The sequence below is a fragment of the Hibiscus syriacus genome, unplaced genomic scaffold (assembly GCF_006381635.1).
Source record: "Hibiscus syriacus cultivar Baekdansim isolate YM2019G1 unplaced genomic scaffold, ASM638163v2 tig00110159_pilon, whole genome shotgun sequence".
Taxonomy (NCBI): domain Eukaryota; kingdom Viridiplantae; phylum Streptophyta; class Magnoliopsida; order Malvales; family Malvaceae; genus Hibiscus; species Hibiscus syriacus.
The window spans coordinates 985575-1010111 of record NW_024062607.1 but is presented as its reverse complement, the minus strand read 5'-3'; the positions used below and the strand labels follow the sequence as shown (position 1 = coordinate 1010111).

General features: G+C 35.2%; 3 protein-coding genes and 1 pseudogene across 4 annotated transcripts; 2 read left to right on the top strand and 2 right to left on the bottom strand.

Annotated features, from left to right (window-relative positions):
- The first annotated feature begins 1907 nt into the window (after positions 1 to 1907).
- On the top strand, positions 1908 to 2864 carry LOC120216249 (annotated as a pseudogene).
- A 29-nt stretch (positions 2865 to 2893) lies between these two features.
- LOC120216247 (G2/mitotic-specific cyclin-2-like) lies at positions 2894 to 5258 on the bottom strand. The gene is made up of 8 exons (XM_039213729.1): positions 5057 to 5258; positions 4832 to 4949; positions 4688 to 4744; positions 4422 to 4470; positions 4050 to 4328; positions 3883 to 3972; positions 3286 to 3785; positions 2894 to 3207 (listed from the first exon to the last, which is right to left on the bottom strand). The coding sequence occupies exons 1-8, from the start codon at positions 5112 to 5114 to the stop codon at positions 3057 to 3059; spliced, it is 1302 nt and encodes a 433-aa protein (XP_039069660.1). The 5' UTR covers positions 5115 to 5258; the 3' UTR covers positions 2894 to 3056.
- A 7725-nt stretch (positions 5259 to 12983) lies between these two features.
- On the top strand, positions 12984 to 23634 carry LOC120216248 (ubiquitin domain-containing protein DSK2b-like). Of its 2 annotated transcripts, XM_039213731.1 has the most exons (9): positions 12984 to 13275; positions 13710 to 14489; positions 14681 to 14893; positions 14969 to 15125; positions 15297 to 15355; positions 15863 to 15903; positions 22965 to 23059; positions 23140 to 23229; positions 23323 to 23634. In XM_039213731.1, the coding sequence occupies exons 1-4, from the start codon at positions 13032 to 13034 to the stop codon at positions 14980 to 14982; spliced, it is 1251 nt and encodes a 416-aa protein (XP_039069662.1). In that variant the 5' UTR covers positions 12984 to 13031; the 3' UTR covers positions 14983 to 15125; positions 15297 to 15355; positions 15863 to 15903; positions 22965 to 23059; positions 23140 to 23229; positions 23323 to 23634. The 2 variants fall into 2 exon arrangements, with proteins under 2 accessions (XP_039069662.1, XP_039069661.1); XM_039213730.1 differs by having other exon boundaries at positions 23140 to 23634.
- Positions 16288 to 16665, bottom strand: LOC120216169. The gene has a single exon (XM_039213669.1). It carries the CDS (start codon positions 16663 to 16665, stop codon positions 16288 to 16290), a length of 378 nt encoding a protein of 125 aa, XP_039069600.1.
- Positions 23635 to 24537: the final 903 nt, after the last annotated feature.

Genomic DNA, 24537 nt, shown 5'->3' with positions numbered 1-24537 from the left:
ATATTAACGTTAAGTGACTTAATTGAATGAATTTAAGTAGTTGAGTGACTTGATTGACAAAATTTCAAAAATGGTGGTTAAAATGAAAATGAGCAATAATTAGGTGATCAGTGGTATAATTTACCCTCTACTTTTAAATAATTTACCTTTAAATTTTTAACTAATTTATAATTATACGTTGAGTCATTTGAAATTTTAAATTTTATAAATTAAATTAATGGTACTAATCGTTAATAGTGCTCATCGCCGCTTATCGAACGCACAAGAATCATCCATCCTAATACGTGTATGCCTTTGGTAATTTTATATTAAAAAACTCAAATAAATAATTATTTAAAGAAATAGGGCCCTCCAGAAATTATTTGAAAGAATAACCCTCAAATCGTCCACATCAGACGACCTCGCGGCCTGCAAATCGCCTGTTAAATAATTGCACCCTCCAACACACGAGATACATTCGATGCGGATACATTTTCCAGGTAAGCCAATAAAACAATTATATAAAATGGCATCGCGCATTACGAAACACGAGATAAACTTTATGATCCAAAATATCGCGAGATTTATGAAGAACCTCGCGATCTGCAAAGCGCAAGATACTTTCGAATTTCGTATAATAGCCTAATTTAAAACGTAGAAATTAAATGAATATAATAAATAAATATAATAATAATTATTATTAATATTAATTATTAAATATAATAAATAATTAAAATATAATAATATATAAATATAGTAATTAAAATAGATATTTTATAAAAATAATTATAATATATTTTGTAAATTTTGAATAATGAAAAATTATATGTGTAAAATATTAAATAAATAAATAAATAGTTAATAATATTATAATTATAATATATTTTAAAATTTAAAAGATAAAGTAATATCGTGTCTTACAAACTATGAGGTACTGGGAACAAAATAAATTTTACGTATTTTAATGTAACTCGTATCTTGCAGGATGTGAGTTACATTTAAAACTGTACTTCTCCGGGTGCGAGAAGGACTACCTCCACTCCTATTCATCACCACACCTATCATTTTTTATATATTCAAAGATTTCATATAATGATGACGAATCTATTAAGACATAATCGAAGTCACATATTCAATTATTGGAGGCGAAATGATGAGATAAATTAATTAATATTATTTTTTTATTTTTACTATTTATTTATTGATTTAGTCTATTTGTTTTGGTATTTAAATAATTTTTAATATTTATATTTCGTAGGGATATAAAGACGTATTAGAATGTTATATAAAATCGTGTGACACTGTCCGATGCGGATATTATTGACTATTTACATTTAGCGTGTTTCAGATATATCAGTAGTATAACCGGTGACAATGTGAAGTTGTATCCTCTAATTATTTTATTAATTTACCTGAAAAATACCTTCAAGTCAGATGTATCATGTCTCGAGGTCGTTCGATGTGGACAATTTAAAGATTATTCTTTCAAATAATTTATGAAGTTTTTTTTTAATAATTATTTATTTGAGGTTTTTAATATAAAATTGCCTATACCTTTAATCTGAGTCAGCTATCTCCGACAAAACAAAATTCCCAGAAACAGCTCGCGCCACAGAGTTGTTCTTGCTTATAGTGTCCGCAACCCAAGTTTTCTTACATTTGTCAATGTCTTGTCATTGAACAAACGTGATTATGTTACGTTACATGCACCCCCGGATTCTCAACCGTTAAATCTTCAAACTTATCAAACCCCATTTTGCCTTTCCCTAAGCATCGCCGGTTTCACTCAGGTACCGTCGCCCTCAAAACTGAAACCTTTTATGTTGCCGACTACGTAATATATGACACACACTTTGCCTCTTTTATATGGTGGGCCACTCTCACTGTTAATCCCATTGTCTTCTTTCGTTACCCACCCACTTCTGTACTTTTCTTCTCCTTCTTTCAGCTCTCTCAAATCAACGAACCCTAAACTTTAGACGATTCTCATTTTCAGTTTCTTTTTTTTATCATTGTTTATTATGAAAATGGGTAAAAGGCCGTTTGATGGGGTTGAGGAAGATGACATGGGATTTACGGAGGAAGAAAGAGAGACAGATAGTGAAGATGAGGAGCAAAGAGATGAGAGGAGAGTCATGATAAGGGTGGTGCCTCGAGAGAGATTCGAGAGTACGACTTTCATACGCTACTCACACTCTGGAAGCTGCTGCACGGATGCTGCCGGTGGTTGTCAAGCTGACGAATGTGGTGCCGATTTGAAAGATGCAAAGCAATATCATCGGCGGAACAGAGTCTGCGAGTCACACGCTAAGGCTGCTTTTGTTTTGGTTAGGGGCATTCGCCAGAGGTTCTGCCAGCAGTGTAGCAGGTTACGCTACACATCGATGTCCAAATTTTAAGTCCTTTTTTTCTGTTTCAGAAACAGATTTTGGCACTTCCTGTGCCTTTTCACGTTTCTTCCTACAAATTCTGTTTTCAATTTGGTGAATTTGTGGAGTGTAACCGCAGGTTTCATGAAATTTCAAAGTTCGAAAGTACCAAAAGGAGTTGCCGGGACCGGTTGGGTGGCCATAATTTGCGGCGGAGAAAAGTGGTGCAGTGAGACCAAGAAGCAGAGGATATTAAAAGATTGGCAACTTCATCGTCTTCAAAGATTAGAAATAAAAGTAATAATGGCAGGGTCAAAACGAAAGCAGTAACGCATTTTCGAACTATATAGCATAAGCATAGCAACTACTAGATTGCTTATTATAATCCAAAATTTACTACAAGAATATTTTGTTATTAGCCATGAGGACACCAAAGCTCGGAATGAAGAATTTGCAATGGAATTTGTGATTGAGTGGGGGGACCGGATGGGTACTTTTTTGTGCAACTCCAAAGATGGTGCGAAAATTTCAGTAAAAATAAATTAAAAGGTTGGAATTAGTGAGAGAATTAAAAGTATGTTCAATTTGAACATACTTAAACCATAGTTGTAAAGATATTTCAAACAACCCAAAGTTGCTCAAATTTATTAAAATTAGGTGTCCTCTCTCTTCATCAAATCAGGTAAGGTCAATCAGTAGCTGCATGTGCTATGGTCGTTGTTGGGACTCTAATAAAAACATCGCTGCTTCACATTTTAACGTGAAACCAAACTTGGATGTGCAGTACTTTCTATGTACCCCTGTTTGTTTCCCTGTAGCCGCCTTCTCATGGAAACCAACCATCAATCTAGAACACTCTCTGCAACAACAAAAACACACACAAACATCATCAGTAACTTGATTTTGTTGGCAAGAAATGAAAAAAAAAAATACTCACAATAGCTGATCTTCTGTGTAGCTGCTAAGCCACTCGCACGTCTTGCTCCATTGCTTGAACCGATACAGACTGCATTGAGCAGTGTAGACCGCAGAAGCTGCTAGCAGAGATGGTTGGAACTTAAGCATCTCGTACTCCACCAGTGCCAGCTCGATCAAGAAGAACGACAGAAGCTCGAGCTTCTTGTCGGACTGAGCCGCCTTGAGGAACCTCCGCATGAAAACGTAGGGTGTTGGGAATGACATGTTGAATTGCAATGTGTTGAGCATCAATTTCTCCATTTCCAGAACTTCTTTCGTGGTGTAAGCTTTGTCAGATATAAGGATTAAATCCCCCACCACAGGAACAGAAACCTCCTCGTACTTGCATGCTAAGAGCATAGCTACAAGTCCAACCAACTGAAGCTTTTTCCTCACCACTGTTTGTCGAGACAAAAATCTATCCACGATATTAACCGTTAGAAACAATGTCTCCCCCATGAGGTCGAATTTGTCGTGCACCTGTTGATTTTGCAAGCCAATTATGTCATTAAAAGTTTGAACCAGAACCAACCGCTACCATTAATGGCATTGATTCGGTAGGGAACACTTCAAATACCTCAATAAGCCAGTCGATCAGTATGGCCCTCATTTTCTCATTAATGTCGGATTGCTGCTCCATGTAATTAGGTGAAATACAGCTAAAATTCTGCATACAGCGAACTGACAAACATGGTAACTAAAATTTCGCTTTAGGAAAACAAATGGATATGGAATGTTATTTACCTCCATCTTTCTGTAATAGGCATGTAAATCTTCAACATATTCGACGACTGCCAGTGGATTCTTTGCATCACAGCCATCAATATCAACAATCGGCTCTTCAACTATATCCTTCATTTCCACTTCCTCAATCTCATCGTTTTCACTTGGGCTAGTTTCTGCTTCTTCTAAGAACATGGGGACTGGATGGTCTACACATGCCTTATTTTCCTCCACATCTATGAATATACAATCTCCAAACTCATTTGAGCTTGAAACTGATGGTTTCAGCTTCTTAGATTCCTGTTCAAAGGACAAGCCATCAGAATCTATAAATGATACCTTTGTCTATGTTACTCGAACTCGAGTAAGTGAGGTTACTCTCATTCGTCGTACCTCGGGGCAATGCCGTTGACTAGTACTGGAAATTTGGGCAGCAAACTTCCTGAATATCAACAATGAAAGAATGAGTTTGAACATTATCCTCGTATGCTATTTTGATTTGTAAATGATTTTAAAAAGACGCGACTTTTCTAGTTGACTGAGATCTAAGATCCAAAATTTGAATCTTTTACACCTTTGCGGCTTTGCTCATCTGACAAGCAAGCTGGAAGGCAAAAGAGAAACTTGAACAAAGGGGGTTGAAATTTCAAATCTCTAACCTGGTAATAGGTCTATGCACAGAATCAACCTGCTTGTCCCCAAAACATTCATTTCTTCTGAGGGGAAAAAAAGAAAACAATCATCAGATATTTTCAAGAGAGACAATTAAAAGATGAAAGAATAAAGCAAGTGAGAGATATTACTTTGACAAGCCTCTCTTATTAACAACACAAGGGTATGCTTTAGCTCCCACTAAGTTCTGATTAATCACACTTAAAGCTCTCCTGTTGTGCTTAATCTCCTGCACGAACTTTCTGCAACCTATAACACCAAACAAGCACGTTATTAGATCCATGGGGTGGGTGGGTTAAGTAAACACACCCAGATTTGAATATTGAACTGAGAAGAAACTGAAACCAAAAAAATACCTTGAAAACTTGTGGGTTTGGTGAGATTTGGATTGTTCTCGTCAGATAAATGTTCCATTTTTTTTATCGATTCCGTGTATCTGAAAGAAGAAACAAAAGCACCAGCCCCTCCAAATGAACAAGGCCAATGTATGTAAGTGGAACCTCTTTAAATTAGCGAGTGAATGAGCATTTAAAGAAGTTTAAACGGCTCTCCCTCTCTCTCTGTGGAAGCGGAGATCTTACAAATACAGGTAGATAGATAAAGTCTGTCTGAAAGAAAAGGGGGGATGGATGAGTATTTTTTTTAAAGGCAACGGCTAATTATTGAAAAGTGACCGTTGGATGAATTCTACAAGTTTTGTCCTAACAACGGTCATCTGGGTTGTAATTTGTGTGACGAGCCTGCCTCGCCGCATGTGATGGCTTTCAAATATTACTAACCTTTTGGTTTAATTTGGTTAACTGATAAGATTCTGTGAATTAAGATTTTTATTTATTTTTACTCTTTTTTTTAGATATAAATAATAAGATATTTTAGATTTTTTTAAGTTTAATTTTATAGTTAATTGTATATTTCATGTCCTCAAACTATATCTCTAATTTTGGATTTTGATTCTATTTTTTAAGTATTTCAAGTTTATCCTAAATTATAACTCTCATTTTAAATCGATCCTAAACTTGTGATCTTTCCAATTTTATTTCAAACTATTAGTGTATGATAATGTTTTTTTTTATAAAAAATTACATTATCATATACTCTTAACGTAGAGATTACTTTAGATATAAATACCGTTAATTGTCACTAGTATGTATTGTGTAATAATATAATGTGATATAAATGATAATTTTAAATAAAATAATGATTTAACTTTAAAACAAGTAAAAAAATTATAAACAAATCAAGGTAACAAAAATAAAAATCAAAGAATCTTTTAATTTCATTTTAAATAATAATTTTGAAAGATATATATATATATATAATATTAATTATTATTTATGCTACGACATATTATTACATAATACATATTAACGTTTACATGACAATCAATAATTTTAATAATAGATTTATTAATTGGAGATATAGTTAGCAAAATATCAATAGTTTGAAAATAAGATTGAATATTTAAAAATTTAAAGAGCATTTAGAATAAGATTCGCAAATTTTTAATTTAAAATATAAAGATCAATTTAGAATGAAGTTATATTTTGAGGATGGATGAGGTAATTAGCTCTTGATTTAGTTTAAATCGTTTACATGACGCGCATTCTACGCGCTCCACTGTGGGCTCTTTTTGGGACACTGTTATAATATATAAGACCAAAATAAAACAGTCATGTTATTTTTTTTAATTAATTATTGATATTCGATCTATTAATCGACTAATTCAGATTGGGTACTGTAGAGGCGAGGATGATCCTCCTAACCTAGTTTACTCCATTTGTAAATATCAAGATTCGAACCCCTAATTTTATTTAAAAAACTTAGTACCTCATTTAATTAGACCAACTAATTGTATGTAAATAGTTATATTGTTTAATTACAACTATATAATAATGCTTTTCTCTGCTACCTTTTTTTCTTTTTTCTGAAAAGATACTGTTTAATGTGAACAAAACAATAACGTATATGAAGTGAAAAAAAACAATCATGTACGCTAATTAAATTAAATACGTACCTACAACCACTCTTATTTATTTGATCGCTTTAAATTTTGTGCAGAAGTGATTCCAAAGCTAGAGTAGCGTTATTCCTTAAAGCTTAGTCCCTCTACTATATGATTACAAACGGGTATAATTTGATAGATTTTACATCGTATTCGTTTTAATTAGAGCGGAGATGGATATAAGTTTGATGGATAGTGAGCGGGTATAGATGTAAAAAGTCATATCCGCCGTGGATAGTGAGCGGGTATGGATGTAAAAAGTCATATCCGACGTGGGTAGTGGGTAGGTGACGGGTTTAAGACCTTACCCACTCTGCATCTGCCCGCCCCGCATCTACTCGCCCCACATCCGTCTGTCCATTAACTACCTACCATATAAATTTTGGACCATTATAAATTTAGGTATAATCTCAAATATTGTTCTATAAATATTAAGATTTTATAGGACATAACTTGTAATTTAACTAAATGTTAGGGTATAAACTGAATTAATCATTGGTTTATTTTAAGCTTATATAGCAAATAAATACTTAAAGTATACAACCTTTTTATTTAAGTACATAAAGTATTTTTAATCAAAACAAATATTTAAAGTATATTTTTTGGTCAAAATAGGTACATAAAGTATATATTTTTTTTGTCAAAATAGCTACTTAAGGCATCCAATTTTTTTTTCATTTAAGTACCTAATGTATTCTTTAATTAATTCTATATGTTAACTTTTTTAGAACTTAGATAAAAAATTGAATAGTTTAGGTACTTATTTTGACTAAAAAGATGATTTTAGGTATTTATTTTGACCGAATAATACTTTAAGGTGGCGTTTGGTTAAATGGAATCCATTAGAATTGGTGGGAATTGGAATCTAATTCCATCACTTTCCCATATTTGATTCAAGTTTTTCAAGGGAATTGGAATCTCTGATGAAATTCAATTCTATCAAATGAGAGAGTAAATTTCATCCAAAAAATGATGGAATTCAATTCCATTGTTGGAGGGAATTGAAATTTGACCATACTACCATCATCAATCCTTTGGTAACTTATTCATATATTGAATAAAAATATTTTTTTAATTTCGGGTCGGGTCGAGTTTCTAATTCATATATTCGGGTCGGGTCGGGTCGGGTGAAATTTTATTTTGGTCGGGTCAGATTGGGGTTTTTTAAGTGTGATATTCGGGTCGGGTCAAATTCGGGTTTAGGGTGAAAACAACCGGACCGACCCGAAAATATATATAATTCAGGTCAGGTCGGATTAAGTCACTGTTTTTATTAAATAAAAATATTTTTTATTATTTTGGGTCGGGTCGGGTTGGATTTCTAATTCATATATTCGGGTCGGGTCGGGTTTTTTTAAGTGTGATATTCGGGTCGGGTCAGGTCGAGTTTGGGTTTAGGGTGAAAAAAACCGGACTGACCCGAAAATATATATAATTCAGGTCGGGTCGGATTAAGTCACTGTTTTTATTAAATAAAAATAATTTTTTATTATTTCGGGTCGGGTCGGGTTGGATTTCTAATTCATATATTCGGGTCGGGTCGGATGAAACTTTATTTTGTTCGGTCGGGTTTTTTAAGTGTGATATTCGGGTCGAGTCGGGTCGGGTTTTTTTAAGCGTGATATTCGGGTCGGGTCGGGTTCGGGTTTAGGGTGAAAAAATCGAACCGACCCAAAAATATATATAATTCGGGTCGGGTCGGATTAAGTCATTGTTTTTATTAAATAAAAATATTTTTTTATTATTTCGGGTCGGGTCGGATTTCTAATTCATATATTCGGGTCGGGTAGGATGAAACTTTATTTTGTTCGGGTCGGGTCGGGTTTTTTAAGTGTGATATTCGGGTCGAGTCGGGGCTTTTTAAGTGTGATATTCGGGTCAGGTGTGGTTGGGTTCGGGTTTAGGGTGAAAAAAACCGGATCGACCCGAAAAAAATATATAATTTTATCTTATATATTTAGAAATAATTACAATAATACCCCTCTATATATAATTTTTTTTCAATTAAGTCAATGTTTTTATTGAATAAAAATAATTTTTTTATTATTTTGAGTCGTGTCGGGTCGAGTTTCTAATTCATATATTGAATAAAAATAGTTTTTGATATATTTTTTGGTAACTAATTAACATACTCCGATTGGAATGTATAGAAATATTGCTCTATCTTTTGGTAACTTATTAACATATTTTGATTGCGATGATTTTAACTTATAATGTTTATTAGCATGATTTTTATAATTTATTAAAATGAATAATCAATCAATAAAATGAAATTTTAATATTTTTTAATTTTTTATAATATATTACTACATGTAAGTTGTAAAATAAACTAAAATAAAGCAAAAAAACAGGAAGGACAATTTTGTCATTTTACATTACTGAAATCAAATTCATCTGACATATATGCGAACCAAGCAGGAAATGGAATTAGAATACAGAATATGAAATTGGATTCCAATTCCATTTCCTGCCAACCAAACAGAATATGGAATTGGATTCCAATTCTTACAGATTTCAATTCCTTCACAAATTCCAATTCCCTCATAAACATTCTAGCGAACCAAACGCCACCTAAGTACTTAAATGAAAAAAGAGTATACTTTATATACTTATTTATGAAATAAGCCTTTATTTTATTATGCTTCTTAATGGATGTGTTTGTTTTATATTTTGTTGCTTATGTAATCTGCGAAGTTGTTGTCAGACGAGTATGCGCATGTATAGGTGGGTACAAGATGGGTGATAGATATCCAATTGGGTAGTGGACGTGAGGGTAGATTTGAGAATGTACATGCGTGGGTTGGTGTGAATTTAAAAATTTTACTCGTCGTGGATGATGGGTAAGTGGTGAATATGAAAATATTAGATAGGTATGGGGATTTAAGAAGGGATATCCGCACTGATCTCGTCCGTTTGCCATCCCTACTTTACAAACATACTTACTCAAATTAAACAAATTTTATTTGACGACAAATTCATTGTAATTATAGCAAGTTTATGATAATTAGTATGTATTTAAGAATATAGGATTAGAATTAGTGTCCCGTAGTTAAGGAAATTTTATTATTCATTGATAATTCGAGTTCGACTAAAATAATCTAGGTCAATGAGTGAGTTTAATTTATATCTTTTTAAAAAGAAAATAGAGGAACAACCTTTAGTTAAGTATGATTTTTTTAAGTTAAAGTGATTACGAAGTAAAGTAGTTCTTTTTTTATTAAGCTAAAGTGATTATAAAATAAAATAGTATCTATTAAAATACTCTCAATCATTTGATAATGAATGTTCAATCATTCTGTTGCAGCCGCTGGTGTTCGAACCCTTGACATTTACAAATAAATACAATTCTTTTAATCACTGATGTAAATTGGTTCGTAAGTATGATTTTTAGAATATATATCGATTTATTTTTATATAAAAAAAAAATCGATGTACTCTCTATGAATATCTATTTTATATATGTGAATGGGATAATTCTTTTTATTTTTCTCTACAGTTAATATGATATATAAGCCATAACCAATAAATTTAGATCATGGTCGAAACAATGATTCTATCAATGAATTTTTTTTCCACAAAATATTTTCATTCTGTAATATTAGAACTATTAAAGGAGAAAGATAAGATCGCGGCACGTCTCGTACCAACACAATCTAAATTTAATTTTTACTATTATCTGAGAGAAAGAGTGGGGCGAGGAAGAAGGGTAATTTTGATATTTTATATAATTTTATTTTTTAATTATTTTTTATTTATTTAGATAAAGAAAATAAGAATTAAGAGGTAACATAGTGTGTTTTGATTGATTCGTAATTTTTTTTAATGGTGTTAACGATCTAGGACAAGCGAGATAATGATTTAAAATTAAAAGATTAAAACATTTTAAAAAATACTTTACAGGATATCTCAGTGTATTTTAAGTCTTTTTGTTTACTGTACCATGTTTTTTTTTGGATAAGAGCCAAACCAATCTAAACTAGAAAATAAAAAAAAATTCAAAAAATATCTTTGTTTTTGTTTAAAAGTTTTGATTCGAAGGTGACGTTTAAAACCAACAATGTCGCTTCTCATATTTTCGAGCAACTAATTCGCACCAAAGCACCCAAAACCATTGTATAAACATTACCCAACTCTTAGTTTTCTGGTATTTTATTCTATGGTTTTCATTTTTTGTTGCCCACCACTTGTTTGATGATTTGTCTCAATTACAGCAAGTTCATTGCGCTAGAAGATTTGACGGCAATTTAGTTCCTTGTTTTAGGATATACGATATGGAATGCCCCGGCCATTCGTTTTTTAAGTTCAGGTTTTGGTGAAGCTTCCATGTCACAAAGATCTCACAAAAAGATTTGTAGCCCTCAACAACGTCAGGAACCTGTTCAATTATTTGCTTCAATGGTGGACAAATCGTCTTCTAGCGACATGGAAGCTAGAAGACAAACAAATCGTCTTCTTTACTTCCCTCAACCAATGCTCTGTTCGTCGCTGTAAATCAACAAACAAATGATTTTGTTTAGTCTTAAAAGCAGCAGCAACAACAACATGGGTTCATTTATCAATCTGTTTTTGCTGGAGAACCGTCACAAGTGTCGTGAGACAAAAAATAGTCTAGTGATGATTTTGTAAAAAAAAAGTTAGCAGACTAAAGAAAATACTTGGGTGACTAAAATAAAGCCATGAGAATAGTTGAGGGACTTAATATTAATTTACCAGTGTCTTTTTTAACAGAATTAGTGATTTGGGATAATCAAGGTAACATTTTTAACTTTAGGGGATAAAATATCGAAAAATATTTTAAGGAGTAGCTCAATACAAAGGGTATAATTTGGAGAGATAATAATGTATTTAAGTAGTGATGGCAACGGGCCGGGTTCGGGTCGGATATTGGTCTCCCTGTCCCCATTTAAAAAACCAGTATCCGTCCCCGTTTAAAAAACGTAGGGATTTAAACGGGGATCCCCATCGGGTAATCGGGGAAAACCGCGGGGAAACGAGTATCCTCGTTTAGTATAAACGTTTATTTAAACGAGTATTGGTAGGGTTGTTCATTCGGTTAATTCGGTGGCCGAACCGACCGAACTACCATTAACCGAATTAACCGAGTTTTTTTTTCTTTAACCGTTAACCGAACTAAATTTTTTTTTTCTTCGAAAATATTAGCTGAACCGAATAAATTTCGATTAATTTTTGAATAACCGAAATTTTTTAGAATTTTCGAATTTAATACTAGAGAGCAGTTGTTGTTCCATTTGCTAGGGAAGAACGTGATGTTGGTATAGGTCCCGAGGCTGATTTTAATATGACTAATTCACATGCTTCGCTTTGTCAAGAGGAACGTTAAAACTTGTGTAATGGAGACAGCTTGTATGAGGTTATTGGAATGCGATGTGAAAATGATGGTTGTTGTCGAAGAGACGAAGACAATATGCAAGTTGCATTGATTTTAAATTCTGCTGGACATAATTTCCAGCTTGCCCATACTAGTGGTGGGCTTCAGATGTGTAATGGTGTACTGGACGAAGACCCTGCAGCAAGTACACGTTCGTTGGAAGTGGCACAATTCTGGCAAACCAACCAGACTTTTCCCATTTAACTAGACAATGTTTGTCTATTAAAAGATATTAAAGGTTTACACGTAATTGCAAATAAGAAGTGTAATCACTATTTTCACTATTAAAAGAAAAAAAGAATATTTTGAGAGAGCGAAAATTGAGGTAAATTTTAAAAATTGAAGCGGGGACGATGTTTTAAAGTGGGGCAGTATGGGGTGAAAAAAATAATAAAAAATATTTAAGGGTTAATTTAAAATATGTTATTAATATTATATATAAAAAATAATTATTTTTAATATTTATCGGGTCGGGTATCGGCCGGGTAATCGGGCCGGGTAATCGAGTAATCGGGGCGGAGATTACTAAACCCGTCCCCGTTTAACATAAACGGATTTTTCCCCTCCCCGTTTATCATCCCGAACCCAACCCGTTAAATTCGATTTTCGATTTTCACCATCAGATTCAGGTTTTTTTACAATCCCTATATTTAAGCTTAAAAATTATGGTAATTTTAAAATAAATTCTTATATATTCTATTGTGATAATTAATTAAATTTTTTGCCCTGTATTTTTACGTTTCATTCATTGTCCCTGAAAAAAATATACTTTGTCTCGGATTGCAGTTTCATGTCTCTTTACACCTGCGTTTTACTTGGATTTTACGGTAGTATCAAATTTCCCTACTCATTTCCCTGCTTAGTGCTTACCCATATAGGATTGTTGCTGGCCAAAGTTGGGAGCTTTTGCGTTTGAGGCGGTGAGTGGGGCACACACACTATGGGAGGAGGTGATATTACTTCTGCTATGGAAGCGGTCAGCCAAACCGACGCCGCCGGAGATGCCGTCACTGTCGATATCAGCTGTTCCCCCGCCTCCAAATTCTCCGTTCAGATCAAACTTGATTCCACTGTCCTTTCTTTCAAGGCACTTCTGGCGCGCAACTGCGATATTCCCGCCGATCAGCAGTGTTTGATTTACAAGGGCCGAATCTTGAAGGACGACCAAACACTTCAAAGCTACGGTACGTTTAACTCATCCTCTGTTTCGTTTTTCGCATTTCTTCCTTAATTCAAAGCTACTGGATTCATTGTTTGTCCCTTTGACATTTGATATGACAGAAGAGTTATAATCCAGTGTTTTAAATCGAATGTTTGAAGCTTGTTTCCCTTAAATATTTTGGTATGCTACCCGTGAATGATTTAATGAGATTCTATGGGACGGCTTGCTTGGTTTTTTATTTTTCCAGCTAGTTCAACGGGGTAGTTCACTGTATTTAAAAAAGCTACCATTATTGGTTATTACAATACCTCTTGTTCTGTAAGTTCTGCTTTTTGTTTAATGGAACTACGACGAGGTGAAGGTAGATTGGAGGGTGGTTGAAAGAAATCCCAGATGTTACTTCCACCAGTTACGCCTACTTAAATGTTTGAGGGTGTGATTAATTTTATACTTCAGGTTTGGAGGCAGATCACACCGTCCGCTTGGTTCGTCGTTTTGCACCAACACCATCACCAACAACAACCAATGCATCTGGGTCAATCAGTTCTGGCGGTTCGAACACCTCTCAAACAAATTCAAGGGGTGTCGGCTTAGATGATGGCGGGACATTGGGACCAGGAGGAGCTGGTCAAAAGGTTTCATTGTTTCCGGGACTTGGCTTTGGAGGCTTAGGTGGCAGTGCTGGTTTATTTGGAGCTGGGCTCCCAGATTTTGAACAAGTACACCGGAAATTAACTCAAAACCGCGACATTATGACAGAACTTATGAATATGCCTACTGTTCGGAATTTAATAAATGATCCTGATATGGTTGGAAACTTGATCATGAACAATCCTCAACTTGCAGAGTTAATCGACCGAAATCCTGAACTTGCACACTTACTTAATGATCCAGCTGCTATCCATCGAACACTTGAAGCTGCAAGAAACCCTGAGCTCATGCGTGAAATATTGAGGAATTCAGATAGAGCAATGAGCAACATAGTATCATTTCCGGAAGGATTTAACACGCTTCACCGGATTTATGAAACTGTTCAAGAGCCTTTCATGAATTCAACCACCTTGGCTGGGCCTACTGGAAATGGTGGTACAGACCCATTTGCTGCCCTCCTAGGATCTCAAGGAGGGAATCAAGTCAGAGATAGGTCAACTAACCAGTCCTCGCCGGCTTCTGGAACTACTGATTCACCAGCTCCTAATACAAATCCACTACCAAACCCTTGGTCTTCTTCTGCGGGTAAGCTTTTGCTTTCTTGCCCTTTCATCTCAAACCATTCTTCAAAATGTTTTATCTTTGAAGCAGTTATCTGATCTTTAGTTCTTTTGATTTACTTTCTGAAGATGATTTATGAGTTATAGTTCCCTTTTTTCGAAAAATGACAAAGAGAACTATTACCAAGAAACTACTTATTGAATGAAATCTTGCAGGTGGAGGTGCCCAAACTAACACTACAAGGTCGGATCATAGTGCAGATTCTAGGCCACAGGCACCTTCAGGGTTAGGTGGTCTTGGTCTTCCATCGTTTGAAGGCTTGTTTGGTGCTATGCAAGATACTAATTCACTGAATCAGTTGATGCAAAACCCTATTATTTCTCCAATGATGCAAAGCCTCCTGTCCAACCCCTCAATACATGAACCAGGTTTTAGTTTATCTTGTATTCTCCTATAAGTGGGGTTTGTTTAGGTTTTTTGTTTTCTGACATTTCCATGGCCAGGCTCTTGCTCTTAGTCCTCAACTTCAAAGCTTGACTGGCTCTTCTCAACCAAGAGAAGTGATGCAAAACTCGCAATCTCTTCGTCAGTTGACTTTTCCTGCATGAAAACACATAGTAGTGTACTTCTAATTGCCAACAAGCTGTTCAGCATGAAAAAGTAAAATTTGAAATTTCTTGTTGCATACCCTTGCTTGATTTTCTATTTGGCTGTAGTTATGTTTTCACTTGAAATGTTCTTGTCAGGAATGTTGTTAAAATTAGGATATAAAATAAACTATTTGCAAAAGGAATATTGGAATATGTCACCATTCTGGTTTTCCTATTGCAGCAACTATTGACTTTGCAGCAGTCTCTTCTTTCACAGCTTAGTCGGCCGCAGTCAACCTGGTGAGAACATGATTGTTTCCCTTGTTTCCTTTTGAATTAGTTACTCTGGAACAATTCAAATTGCATAGCTTAATTGTATCTAGTTTAGTTCTGGATGCAGTTTAATAATGTTTTCAATCAGTCTCAAAATGTTTGATTGATATTGGTACATTTTGAGATGAAAATCAGTTTTAGATTACTATTAGTATTAATACCTGCAATATGCATAAACCTGATTTTGGACCGCACATGTGAATATTGTTTTCTTGTAAGTATTGTTCTTATGATGTTTTATATTTTATGAACTTACTTTTGAAACTGCCAAGAAATAAACAAATAAAAGTAGCTAGAACAAAGGAAAAACCAAATGCTTGAGAGTGAAGTGAAACATTCATTACCAAAGAAATTTGATAAAGATGAGAGCTTCTGGAAGTGCTGGTATTTTTGCTCATTGGTAACCAAAACATTACTGGATTTGCATGAAACATTTATTCTTGCTTATAATTTTTTTCCTAAATATGCTCGCAGGGTGCCTGCTCACACGGGTGGTGGTGCAGGTACAGTTACAGGTACATACATCGTTTATCCAAAATCATTTTTCTCTTTTTTCTTTTTAATGAAATTGCTGTTCCACTGTTACTCTAACTGGTTTTTAGGAGTTCTTTGGCTTCACAATTCACCCTTGTTCTTATTAGTGGTATCCATACTACCATATTGTTTATTTTTTTTTTTTTTATAGGAATAGGAGGTCTCATTAAAAAACCTCCCTCTTAGTGGTTCTTTGCCCTAAGGTAAGAACCAACTAGCGGAAGGAGGAAAAGAGTACCTCAATTTATTAATGTTAGCTGAATTACATAAGACTTAAATACACTTTTACAAACAACATAGGACATCACACACTCCTATAGTAACATATCTGTAAAACAATCCCCAACTGAAAACAGAATGCAAAATCACCCGATCCCCTCCTTTGCTAGCTTGTCAGCCTCGCAATTACAACATCTTGGAATCCACCTAACAATAAAATCTCTAACAGAAATAATAGACACAATTTCCTTAACAAAATTTGTAAGGAAAACAAGAACTAAAGCTTGGTCTTTGATCCAATCCATTACAAGCTTACAATCACTTTCAATAATAAGCCTGCCCTTCGACAACCATTCTGAAGAAACAAAGATGTCAAGGCCTTTTTTGATAGCTTTCAGTTCTGCTAGATAGGGAAGAGTAGGACCAACATTTTCTGAAAAAGACATAAGTGTAACCCGATTCAAATCCCTGAGAAGACCCCCAATTCCAGCAACCCTCCCAACTCTACTAAAAGCCCCATCCATATTCATCTTAAAAAAATCTACTGGAGGAGGAATCTAACAGTACATAGGCCTGGACAATTCCTTAGAAGCAGAAATACTATCTGCCAAGGAAGAATCACCAATTAAAGAATCCACCTTAATAGAGGCAAGAGGATACTTAACTAAAAACCATCTTGCTAGCCTTAAAAGAACAATGAAAAACAATGAAAGTTTGTCCAATTTTCCTTTATCAAAGATAATTTCATTTCTAATCTTCCAAATTGACCATAACACTACCCCCGGAATAAACTTCCAAATATCTGAAGAAGGCCTAAAATCAGACCAAGAACTGAGTAAGGATGGAGGGTCTTGCGGTAGAGCTAAACTAATACCCCAATAACATATTAGTTTATTCCACAATTCCCACGAAACATGACAGAACATGAAAAGATGCTGGACTGATTCATCACATAGGTTGCATAGAGGGCAGAGAATATTCTCCCCTATAGGAACCCCTTTTCATCAATTCCACTCTGGCATCAATTTTTTTATGAGACAACTGCCAAAGGAAAATCTCCACTCTAGGTGGAACTAGACCCAGCCATACACTTTTGTTCCACTGAAATGTATCCTCATAAACAGACGAAAGAGCTTTCCTGCAAACTTTAATAGAAAACTGCCCCTCCCCCATTCCATCCCACAACAAACAGTCCTCCAATGACTCAGTTAGTTTAATTTTTTTAAGTTTGTCCAATAACTCAATCAACTGCAGCACTTCCTAATCACATAAATTCCTCCTAGTTTTGATATTCCACTCCCATCCATTCAAATCAAAAATTCCAAAATCAGCCACATTGCCCCCTTTATGAGAAGAAATGGCAAAAATCCTAGGGAAAAGGATTTTCAATGGGAAATCCCCAAGCGAAGTATCATTCCAAAAAGAGACAGATTTTCCATTCCCTATTTGTATTTTTGCGTGAGATCTAAGGCAACCTCCAATGAAATCATTCTTTGTAAAGTTATTGACAAATCCCCTCCAAATCCAAGAGTCTTTTTGAGAGAGAACCTTAGTGATATCCAAGGAATGACAACTCACATTGTGTTTGTTGCAAAAGAATTTCTTCCATATCGTCTCTTTTTCATTTCCAAACTTCCAAACCCATTTTCCCAACAACGCTCTATTGGTAAGATTCAAATCAGCAACTCCCAAGCCTCCACCACTCAACGACTTACATATCTTTTTCCAACTAACCCAATGCATTCTCTTCTTCTCCTTCCCATAAAATATTCGACATCAAAGAATTTAACCGTTGACAAATAGTAGAAGGCCTCTTGAAAATAGATAGGTAGAAGATAGGTAAGGATGAAAGAATCAACTTTATAAGCACCAATCTACCAGCCATGGATAAAGATGAAGCTTTCCACCCCACCAAATTTCTATTAAAATTCTCGATGACTGGCTCCCACAACTTCTCCGAATTCTTTTTTGCCCCTAATGAAAGGCCTAAGTATACCGTAGGAAATGAACCAATATAACAACCAATATTTCTTGCCCAATCTTCAAGGATGTCATTCTCCACATTAATACCATAAAGTTTACTTTTAGCTAAATTGAGATGAAGATCCGTCATTAGGCTAAAAATCCTCAATACTCTTCTAACATTCTTAATCTGTGTAATTGAAGCTCCACAAAAAATAATTAAATCATCCGCAAATCCACTGCTTTAGTCAGCATCCTATGAAGTAATTCCCCAACAACATTAAACAGAATAGGAGAAATGCTACATCCTTTCCTTAAGCCTTTTTCAATAGAAAACTCTTCTGTAGGTGACCCGTTCACTAGAACCAATATTAAAGCTGTAGAAATATACTGCTTGATCCAAGAACACCACCTCTCGCCAAAAATCATCTCTTTCGTTATCCTTAGAAGAATCTGCCATTCCACTGTGTCATACGCTCTGCTGAAGTCCACTTTAAACACAACCCTTTAAGCCCTTGTTTCCTCCAAAAATCAATTCCTTCATTGGCCAAACAAGCACAGTCCAACAATTGCCTCCCCAGAATAAAAGCAAACTTATTAGGGCTAATAATATCTTTAACACAAGATATAAGCCTCTTTTGAAAGAACTTTTGAAAGTATTTTATATAGGCTGCCCACAAGATTAATAGGTCTATAGTCTTCTATACTCTCAGGATTACCTTTCTTAGGAATCAAGGTTATAAATGCGTGATTAACCCCATGTACCCACTTCTTTCCTTCATAGAAATCTGAGAAAAACTCCATAATCTGCTCCTTCAAATTTTTCCAGTATTTCTTATAAAAACCCATGGTAAAACCATCCGACCCAGGAGCTTTTGCGCTTTCCGAAGAAGAAATTGCTTGCCACACTTCTTGCTCTGTAAATTCCACCTCCAAATAATCACTTTGAACTGCTGTTATCTTCAAAAAATAAAAATTTAAGCCCTCTACCTCCAAAGCTGATTTTGTGTTATAAGCAGTCCTGTAGAACTCATGCACACTGCCTTTTATCTTTTCTAGATCCGAGATTAATTCCCCTTGAAATTTCAAAGAATGAATAATATTGACTCTATTCCTTTTCATAGCACTAAGGTGAAAAAACCTCGTATTTTTGTCTCCATTTTTTATCCATCTATTTCTTGAATTCTGCCACCAAATACTTTCCTCAATCCTAAGCAACCTCCAAAGCTCCTTTTTAGATTCAATCAACTGATCCCACTCCCCCGTAGACAACATTCCACCTTGTGATTTTAAATCCAAGTAGTTTATCTTCAGTTCAAGCAACGAAATGGAGTCTGCCAGCCCTAAATGACTACTGCCAGACCAATTTCTGATCTTCTTTTTCGTAACATCCTGAAAATTCCCCCTCTATTCTTCTTCTTCTTCTTCTTCTCAGCTACCACACAGTCTTCAACCAATGCATCAAAACCTTGTTCCTCTAACAGAAAATTAAAGAACCTAAAAGGTTTGGGGCCCCAATTGTGACTAACATCTTCCAGCAAGACCGGGTTGTGATCTGAAACTGATTTGGGTAAAAGACATTGTGAAATCTTAGGAAAACTGTTCAAAAATCTGCCACAAATTAGGAATCGATCAAGTCTAACCCATGTTGAAAATTCTCTATTACTACACCAAGTGAAAGTTCCTCCTGACATGGGCAAATCCATAAGATTAGCTTGTTGCACAAATGATCTAAGAATTTCAATAGCATGTCTATTTTGTGATCTCCCTTGCTTTTCTTCCGGATCAAGATACACATTAAAATCGCCCCCTATACACACTGGTAGATTCATCGAATTAACATAATTCAGCAACTCCCCAAAAAATTCCTCATTTTCAGATTCTATAACAGGTCCATAGACATTAATAAAGACAAACTCCTTTTGGCCATTCATAAAATTCCCCACTAATGCAATAAACCTACTGTGAACATGCTGAGTAGTGACTTTGAACACATTTTCATTCCACATACTAATCAATCCACCCTTAGACCCCTGTGCAGGAGACACCATCACTCCCTTTAGCAAATTTCCCCCAATTCTCCTTATAATCGACACATGACAATGATCAAGTTTAGATTCTTGAATAAAAATCAAAACCGGTTTGATCTTCTTTACTTGCCTCGCAACTGCTACAGATTTTTCCCTTCTTCCTAAACCTCTAATGTTCCACGTAAGAATACTTAACTTATGCATATAAAGACTTTAATCCCAAACGCCAAAACCATACCCTGCTGACCAGCCACTCACCCTTCCCTTCCTACCTCCAAACCATTCTCAAGACTTACAATTTTTTCAATAAAAGCCTTATTCCCTTCCTTGAAAGAAATACCTTACATCTGATAAACTTCACATGTGGCCATTGCTTCCTCCAACAACTTCGAGAATTGAGATGAAGAAATAGTAGAATTATTAACCATTTCCAAAGCTTCATTGATTAAAACTCTTCTCTTCTTTTATTTTTTCCTGTCCCTGAAGCAGTATAAAAAGTTGTTGTCATACTCTCTGAATGATTACTGCAAATTAATGGAACTATAGGTGTATTCTGAACATCTATTGATTAATTGATCTCATTTTCCTGTCTAATTCCCCTATTTTCTGAAGAACTCTGCTGAAAATTTCTACATTCTTTAAACTTCTGTACTTGATTCGGACTAACCTCTGAACAAAATAATTCAACTTCATTATTCGCACATACCCAGATTCGTCTATTTCTTGACCTTCTATAGACTCTAGCAAAGTGACCTCTTTCTCTCCTTCTACCTGGTGCACTTCTAATTGATAGACATGCAGAAACAGGACATCCCATTTTCCAGCATTTGGAGCTCTTCACAATTCCTTCACTATTTTCCTCCTGCAGAACACTTCCTTCTGCTTTCTTACCACGAACATTAACATCATCTCGTAGAAGTCCCTCATTTTCCTCTTCTATAATATTGCAACTATCATCCTCCATTAATTCATAAAGAGACTGGAACTTATTATGCTTATCCAACCCATCCCATTTTATTTTAACAGCAGGCCCAACAGGATTTAATTTCTTGACTGGTGAATATGATTCCCAGTTAGAGTCAAATTGGACTAAATGTATATGATCCACTTCCTTTCGCAGCCCAAGGCCCGCATAATCTTTATAGAGATTAGACTCAAGTTCAAATTCAAAATGATCTGACAACCCATTAATTATAGGTTTCGTGTGGGACTTCTGTTTCAGAGTTTGTTCCCCGCCTCCTTCATTCCTCCCACTTTCTTGTCCTTGCTGTAGCCACGTGTCCACCTTTGACCATACTTCCTCTGCTGACATCTCCCACTTGTCTTCTTCCTTCTTTGAACTAACACCTTCGAATAATCTGCACTGCATCCATCGTCTGAAAACTTCTGCAGCTCTTCTCCGAATGCAGCTTGGAATTTATTACACTTCGATCCCAAATTAATTTTGACTTTAAAAGATCTTCCATATGACCCTACATTAATAAATTCGGGTACATCAAAAGGGCTTGCTACCCTTAACAATAATCTCGCTGATGATAGATCATCTCTATTCTGTCTCCTCCAGGATACTAACGAACTCTCCCCAACTACCTGCTAGTTTCTCCAGAAAAGGTACCATCCAGTTAAGAAGTGGTAACCCAACCAGCTCTACCAAACAATACGCCAATGGAACTCCTTCCTCATTCAACAATGGAGATAACCAATGAAACCAGAAAAACTTCTCTCGGTTATTCGACCAAGCCTTTAAGAACTCTTCATTGGAATTGAATATATTAATACAAGCATTTCTTACGTATCCCCAGCTTACTATTTTGACCTCATATCCCTCCTTTGCCAAAGCCTTCTTCACCATATCAGACTGTAAGGGATATTTGATAACCCCTGTTAAAGATTTTTTCACCCAGCTTGAATCATTTTTAGGAATGTGCATTTCCCATACGTTCCTTAATCCATTTGCTTTCAAATTTTGACCTTCCTTATTTCCCACTCTTTCATGCTCCATTCTCCTTCTATTATCCACGTTCAACACCTCCTTATACGTTCTTCCATCCCTCAGACTTCTCGGTTTCTCCATTACCTCCTGATGCCTACCTTTCTCCCCTCTAACTTGCTTGTTACCTTCCACCTGGAACTTTTTGTCATCTGTTTCTCTTCTCCTTCCCTTCTTATACTTTGCAACCCCCACTGAGACTCTCTTGCCATCAATCAGCGTTCCATTAACATTTTGTATCGCTCTTCTACAACCTTCCTCCATCGCATATTGCACAAAGGCGAACGTTGATGACTTATAATTTGGTTTCACCATAAAACTTGGAATAAAGACCCTTAATACTTGACCATAATGATTGAAAATCTCTCTTAACTCTCTTCTAGTAACTCTCTTGCTAAGATTATCTACAAAGACAGCCCATTCCTCATCGGAGGATGAACGGCCTGTCACAACCTCTCTTTCTCTCTCCTCCTTTCTCACTCATTGCGTTGCATGCACTCGAAATACTACCATATTGTTTATTGAAATCAACATCATCATATACCGAGTGATATGACTTAGTCTAATTTTCTCCATCTGTATGTTTTGAGGCAATTAATTTTATTTCATTTTTATCAAAGAGATTGGCAATGGTTTAGTATTAACTATTAGTGAATTGAGAATTCAAAATTGTGAGACTTGGATTACATGAGAGTTAGCATTGTTATAAATGATTTTGCGGAATCAATGTCATCTCATTCCTTCATCAACAATACGAGGGGGTATACAAGTAGCAATTTTTATTTTGTTAGAAACGATTTGGTAAACGAGAGTATTTTTTATAATCGTAATATATTTTCAGGAACTGTCAACAACACGGGTTTGGAGGCACTGAGGACCATGTTTTCAGGACTTGGAATCAATGTCATCTCATTCCTTCATCAACAATACGAGGGGGTATACAAGTAGCAATTTTTATTTTGTTAGAAACGATTTGGTAAACGAGAGTATTTTTTATAATCGTAATATATTTTCAGGAACTGTCAACAACACGGGTTTGGAGGCACTGAGGACCATGTTTGCAGGACTTGGAGCTGGCAGCTTGGCTGTTCCTAATAGACCTGATGGTTAGTGTCCGCAGTTCTTTTTGGGGGACCCATTTACTTCTGCTTTCCTCCTCACCTCCTCACCAATTGACAATATTCATTCCATCATATCAGTACCTCCAGAGGACCTATCCGCCACTCAATTGTTGCAACTTCATGAAATGGGTTTCGTTGACTATCGAGAGAATGTTCATGCATTGATTGCGATTTCAGGGAATGTTCATGCTGCAGTGGAGCGCTTACTGGGAAATCATGGCCAGTAATATGTGACCATTATGTAGTTTATGTAGAGGTCTGTTGTTTTGAACATGAGTAGAGGACGGACCAAAGAAGCAGGGCTTTAAAGAAGTGGTGTGTAGTCTCTTTGTTGAGAGGTCAGGGAAAATGTGTTGTACAATCTGGATATTAAGCTTGGTCTAAATGAATCTGGGTTTTCCTTGGATGAGCCAAGGCCGCGAGTCATAAGTATATTTTCACTCAATGAAACTGTATTGTCCAGCAAATTATTTTTTACTTCAAAATCCATCGTTTCTTAGATTTTTTAAAAACCATCCTTTTAAATAACTGATTCACTTTGAATAAAATCAAATTTCATTTTCAAGTAGTTTCGATGGACGGCGACTTAATTTAAAGTTAATTTGTGATAAATTTTAATTTAAAATATTATCATGTCCAATCTAAAAGTTATATAATTTTAATTTAAAATGTTATCATGTCTAACCTAACATTACATTACAACGAGTTTTAACTTAAAATATTACTTGTTTACTCTAAAAAATTAAACAATTGATAACAATTTCAGTTACAACTAAGAATGTTTTGACACTAACTTTTTGGACTACAACCGAAATTGTTATGTAATTTACATAATTTGAAATGAAAAACATAGTATTTTTGATTTTAACCTAAAACATTCTTGATAATTTTTTTAATTATAATTTTTTTAATCTTATATTAACTATTGGATTTTTAAACCCATCCTTCAATTTGAGATAATTTCATTTATTGTATCACATATTTAGTGATTGGGAAAACAATTGTTTGAATTGAGAAATGGTTTGGAGGCGTGGTGGCTCTTCCACCTCATCAACCCTTTTCCGAGTGTGTTTTGTAAGCCATAAATCCGATTGAGCAAAAACAAAATGCATGCAACTGCAGATTATTAACACGCCAAAAACATTTTTTTTCCAGAAAAAAAAAGAGGAGTTTTCAAGGAACCCACCAACAATTGGTGACTCAAAAGGTTTCCCAAAGGCCAAAACCTCAGCATAAGGGCTTGTGGCCTTCCATCCTTAATCTATGACGTCCTTATATTCTTTTTCTAACTTA